Genomic DNA, 6286 nt, shown 5'->3' with positions numbered 1-6286 from the left:
GAATACTTTTGTAGATGTGTGAGTAGGGTCGAATCCACAGAGATTGGTTTTAAATTAATTCCTTCAAAAACGAAAATAATTAGGGGGAGTTTTGATTGTGAAGAAGAATAAAACTAAAAAGCTAATAAAATTAGAAGAGATAAATATAAGAGGAGAGTATTCCAGTTAAAGACAGGATCACGCTTAATTCCACGGTTGATCATAGATGCAAAGATAACAATTATTCATGATAGATAAATTGGTTATGGCCATTGGTACGACCTAACAACCTCACCTTTCCTTACCTTGTGGATAGCCGACTAAATCCCTAATCAGTAAACAACCTTGGGAACGTCCTCCAGATTTAATTTACCAACAGCATTAAGAATTAGAAATGCCCAATTCTAACTAATAAATTCCTACGAGGATTTATTTAAGTTAGATTGTGCATTCCCCAGAACATAATCGAAAACTTCTACATAATCAATTATGTTGTGTTACCACTAGTTATCGAACTAAACAAACAATTACGGATTTGAAAGTTCAATTGGCTAGGCAAATATTCTTGACAATAAATCAGATTATTTGTAATAAAAGCACAGAGAACAACACAAATACCAATATGAATAAAAGTAGAAAGCATAAATTAGATCTCACAACCCGTTGGATTTAAGCATTCACCAAGTCTTCAACCGGAATGAGAGATTTAGCTAGACATGCTCAGGGACGAACGCATGAAAAGCAAAATAATGTAGAGAAATAAAAGAGTTCAAAAGTTATCTCTTAAAGTGAATTACATCACCTATTTATAATAGCTAGATACCTAGTTCTACTAGGATTAGAAGTAGATTCTTAATTGAACTAAAAGACTTATAGAGATAAAATCCTAATCCTAGTTAAACTCTTCCTTCATCAGAGGTAGTCCAAGCAACTCCAAACTCTTGCCAAAAATTGAGTTTGAGTCTTGTTTGAATTTCCATTTTGGTGCTTTTCTTCATTTTCCAATTCTTTTGTCCTAATGCTGCAAAATAATATTTAATTAGGAGCATTTGGTCACAAAATAGGCTAAAATATTATATGAAATAAGCACAAAATGCGATCCTATCAACCACGTTAAGGGTATATTTCGAAATATTTATTAAATTGTCACACATCAATGAGTAATAGTACAAGATATGATCCCTTAAAATTCTTTACCTCAATAGAATATTCGATTATGATGATTAAGAACAGAACAAATCAACAGAATCGGTGATCTAAGCAAAAAGAAGACCTTGACGACAATGGCAACGATGCATTTGTGAATGATAAACATTATTAAAATATATAATGATTTCTAAGTTTATAATATTTAAATTCTTATATTTTTTTATGTATGTGTTATTTGTAATTTTATTAGTTGTTAAAAATTAATGAAATAATTAATATATTTTTATTAGTATTTTTATCATTGAAACATTATATAAGAAATTCATAATATAATACAATTAGAAATTATAATTAGTAAGTAATACATAAATATGATTATAATTAGTATATTATATTATTAAATATAACATAAATATATATATAGAGTAGTGTTGCGGATCAATTAAAATTCTGGGTTTGAATTGGTCCATGATTTTACGTTCCTCTACTCGTTGGGGTGGATGGTAAACTACCAAATTTTTAATGAGATTGACTGACCCCATATATGGGTAAGACAACAAATTCACATTCAATCACAATAAAATCAAGCTCTATCACATCAAAATAAATGTGCCAAAATGGGTTTGTAGACGTTAAAATAATAAAGTCAATACTTAAATAGATTCTTCTTATTTGTACGTAATTTTTAATTTTATTAGTTATTAAAAATTAATTATAAAAATTAATATATTTTAATTATTAAATAAAAAATTCAAAATATTATACTTAAAAATAATAACTACTCATTAATTAATATATATATTATTATAAAAATATAAATATAAATTAACAAAAATAAATAAGTGTGCCAAATCCTTAGTTTGAACACATTTTCTTATATATTATTTTAATGAATAGCTCATTTACATATATCCCTTCGGAAAAAGGGACTAAGGATAAGGTACTGAGAAAGCAGCTCTCCCTCTCCTCCTCCTCCCTCCCCATCAAACAGCTTACACAGATTTGCAAGCAGTTGCTGATCTTTAGCCTTCCCTCTTTATATCTTTCTCATTCAAGATTCAGGTTTCTCTCTCTCTCTCTCTCTCTCTCTCTCTCTCTCTCTCACTTCCCCCCCTCTCCATGTATATATATATATATATGTAGACACACACATTATTAGAAATGGGATGGGCAAGCCCTCTTTATATCTTTTTCATTCAAGAATTCATTTTTTCTATCTCTCTCTGTATGTATATACGTACAGATGTAGATACAGAATGGTGTGTAGTATCAGAAAGCTGCTATCTTTACCAAGAACACGCACTATCCAGATTATAAAAAAAAAAGAGTACGCGTAGACATCGTAAGAATTTGATGGGGGGAATAGAGGGCACCACAGTCATTAATTTGGAGGGGCAAATGACTGTTTTGATATTGGTGGTGTTGGAATTGCAAATCAAGAATAAGATAAGAAAACTGGGTGTACGGCTGTGGCAGGAAGCATGAAGAGACAACGCAGGTTTATAAAGGATAAAGACAAGGAGTACGATCTCAAAGTATTTTAATGTTGTATATTATTTGTATTTAGTTGGGGTCCCTACAAAATTTATACATTTAGCTTAAAAAGAAAATCTTTTCTTTTTCTTGTTTCCTTTTTGTCCTGATTTTGATCTTTTAATAATAGTTCTACAAACTTCATTTGATTTATTTCCCATGTTTTTTGTTTCTTTTCTTTTTGTTTTTTTTGTTTAAGATTATTCATTGTTTCTAAGGAAATCTTGTTTTACTCATCGCCTTCAACAAAGTGAACATGAGATTAAGAGGGGTTTGGCTAAGCTTTTTTAAAATATCTTATAAGATGTTTTATACGATGATAAGATGTTGGTTCTTATTTTAAAAATATGTTCTTAAAGTGATTGGATAAAATAAAATGTTAGAACTTATAAGATATGAAAATATTTTATAAGATGTTAAGGTGTTTGACATAATAAGATTTTTAACGGGCAAATGCCCAAAATGGACATGATACTATTAGAATCAAATAAATGGTTATTTATTGACATATTTTTTTTTAAAAAAATTTACACTTACTTTTATGGATAGTACACAATAGTTTAATTCCAAATAAAAAATTAATAGATAATCTTTTTACAATAACAAAAAAATGACGAGTTATTATCTAATTTTTTGAATAAAAATAATATATATATATATATAATTGATATATCTTTTGGTAATGCAATAGTTATTTCTAGTCGTATAATTTATAATATCTTAAATTTATATTTTTCAATAAATATAATATCAGCACCAATCTTATTTTTATTTAATTATAATAATTTATTATTAAATAATGAAGTATTTTCTCTTTTTCGAGTGTTAGAAAACGTACATAGCAAATTAAAATTCTTTTAAGTCCTGGAGAGAGAAAGTGTGTGTGTGAGAGAGAGAGAGAGAGAGTGTGTATGAGAATGGTGATATTTTTGTATTATAACATATTAATTTTATATAGTTTATATGATGCTATAAAAAAGTTAGGAAAGTTAATGTTTTTTAAAGAGTTTATAAGATCCAACACATCTTATAAGCTTTTCTAAAAAATTGCCAAACAAATATTTAGAGTTTATAAGCTCTCAAGTATCTTATAATATGTTTCGAGAAGCTTATAAATTTATCCAAACACCTTCTAAGTAAATTAACTGGTTAGGAAGTGAATTTTTCAGTATTTAGTTTGTTGGAAATGACAGGTTCTTGAAGTTGGATTTAGTGGGATAAGGACTGCCTCTTTTGGTGATCTGTGTTTGACCCTTTTTAATTCTTTAATTTTCTTGTTTGTCTTTCATTATTATGTTTGAACAGGAAGTGTGATGTGCTTCAGCTTTTTCATCACTTTTCTGATTGATCTGATTTCTTTTCATACAAAATTATAGAGAAAAATGCAATTTATCCCCATATGATATGAAAAATAAATAAAAAATCCTCTGTGGAATTTGCTATTTTTTTTTTCTCATTTCACATATCACAGGGGTGAATGTATTTAACCCCCGAATTGTATAAGTTATAGGTTTGCTGTTTCAGAATAAGTGATAGTTGAGTTTGTTTGATCAAGAAGCTTTTATGATGAGAAAAGCAAGCTTTATACTGTGATTCAGTGTTTGTTTTTCTTGTATTACATTCTCGGACGCAGAAGAATTTATCTGTATGGTTTCTAGGGACTGCTCAATAGATGTGCCTGGCATGATCCTGATTATAAAATATGATAAGCAAAGGCATGATTGATAGAGTTTGGATTTGAAAGTTACATGGAATTTTTCTGAACAGGGGAACTTTCGAGCTTTTTTAGTTGGCAAATGCCTGTGAGAAAGATAGAATTAAGATGGTTTAGTTTGAATACTGCATCAAACATATCATTTAGTCTTATCAAGGGAGATTGATTTCTTGCTATATTAGTATCAATTTGATTGATGTTCAACGTCCGTAACATGCAGGTGTTGAGTTGAGATTGGCTGTTTCTTGTTTCTTTGGGGGTACTAAGGAGAAGGTACTAAGAAGGCAGCTCGTCCTCTCCTTCTCCATCCCCATTAAACACGCACACAAAAGAAGAGACAGAAGTACATGGAAAGCATCATTACCGGGAGAATCACAGGGCTGGAGATGTTGGAAATAGGGCCTTGTAAAGATGGCTACGAGATGGGATTCTTGATAGGACAGAGATTCTCCAGACAGATAAACAGCAGGCTGTCTAAAGACCTCATTCTGCGAAACCAGCTCCTCCCCTTTGCTCGCTCACCCCGCTCACACACCCTCCTCAAATCTCTATCTGAAAACAACAAGAGAAGGTATCCCAACTACTGGGATGAGCTCCAAGGAACTGCCCAAGGCAGCGATGTCCCGTTTCTCGAGGTATTAAGTAACTTGATGGTTAGAGCAGAACGGTAATAATGAAAATAATGGTCTGGTTTTATTGCTGGATTGTCGAAACTGATTCAATATTATATTTTGACCTAGCTGGCACTGTTTATAGAGTAATTTACTCCTGGACGGAAGAGTAATTTACTCCTGGACCACGTAAATATTCGTGCATCCTTGTATTTGATCTTGTTTCTCACGTATTTGCAATCTGTCGTGTAATTTCCTGACATTTGCTGGTGTAGTAGTACTGCTGAAATGGAGGTCGACGTTTTGCAGATAATGCTACTGAATTTCAGGAAAGAGATACTTCCATTCATTCCCAAGGCAGAACAGAGTTCAAGCATTGATACTAATGATGATTGTTCGGACATTCTTGTGGTTAGTGACTCCATGGCTGTTGCAGCCCACAACGAGGATGCAAATGTTGCCCTGGTTGGCCATACGTAAGTTGTCTGCATAATATGCATCTCAGTTCTGGTTGTCCAAGAATGAAAGGATCAGGCGCAAGTATTTTAAATGACTCCCTATTTAACATAATAGAATTATCCATACAAGTTGAGACAAATTTGCAATCCATAACTGCTAATACATTGATCCAACCACAGCATTAAATTAGTCAGTTCAGACGAATTGACATGTTCTTTTTTATTTGTATACATATTGTGAATGTAGTTATCTGATTAAGAGAAACCTGCCAAATGGATCATCCTTCACTGCCTACACATATGCAGGGGAGCTACCGAGCTGTGCGTTTGGGTTCAATAGTCATGGACTGGTATTTGCTCATATGTCTTGAGAGGTTAAAGATGCTTGATTCTTGCATGATTCTAGTACTTAGTACGTGCTAGACGGGTACAGTCAGTTATTACACTTACGTTTGGAGGTGATTGTAATTAGCCTAGATTCCTGCAGGCATTCACGCTGAACTCAGTTCCACCGTCTAAGCATGAGATCGATGCTGGAGCCATAGGAAGGAACTTTATCTGCCGGGACTTGCTTGAAGCACAAAGCATCGATGATGCCTTAACTGTAAGTGTAGTTTCATATATATTGAGAATCGGACTACAGTAACAATACCTTATTCTGATAGAACCTGTTGTGTTGGCTGCAGAGGATTCATTCGTCGGAAGCTTCTGTAGGACACAGCTACAACCTTATCGACACTAAAACAAGGAGGATTTTGAACGTGGAAACGGCGTCAAGAAACCGTTGTTCGGTTCATGAAGTAGGGGCGGAGCCGTTCTTCCACGCCAACATGTACCTTCAT

General features: G+C 32.5%; 1 protein-coding gene across 1 annotated transcript in view; it reads left to right on the top strand.

Moving 5' to 3' along the window:
- Positions 4723-6286, top strand: part of LOC105159018 — a 1613-nt gene continuing 49 nt past the window's right edge. Inside the window, exons 1-5 of the mRNA XM_020694736.1 lie at positions 4723-5042; positions 5262-5462; positions 5692-5794; positions 5932-6048; positions 6131-6227. Of these exons, the coding sequence (XP_020550395.1) occupies positions 4723-5042; positions 5262-5462; positions 5692-5794; positions 5932-6048; positions 6131-6227 (838 nt within the window). The remainder of the gene's footprint in view (positions 5043-5261; positions 5463-5691; positions 5795-5931; positions 6049-6130; positions 6228-6286) is intronic.

The sequence above is a fragment of the Sesamum indicum genome, linkage group LG1 (genome assembly GCF_000512975.1).
Source record: "Sesamum indicum cultivar Zhongzhi No. 13 linkage group LG1, S_indicum_v1.0, whole genome shotgun sequence".
NCBI classification, from domain to species: Eukaryota; Viridiplantae; Streptophyta; class Magnoliopsida; order Lamiales; family Pedaliaceae; genus Sesamum; species Sesamum indicum.
This window is presented reverse-complemented; position numbering and strand designations above follow the sequence as displayed.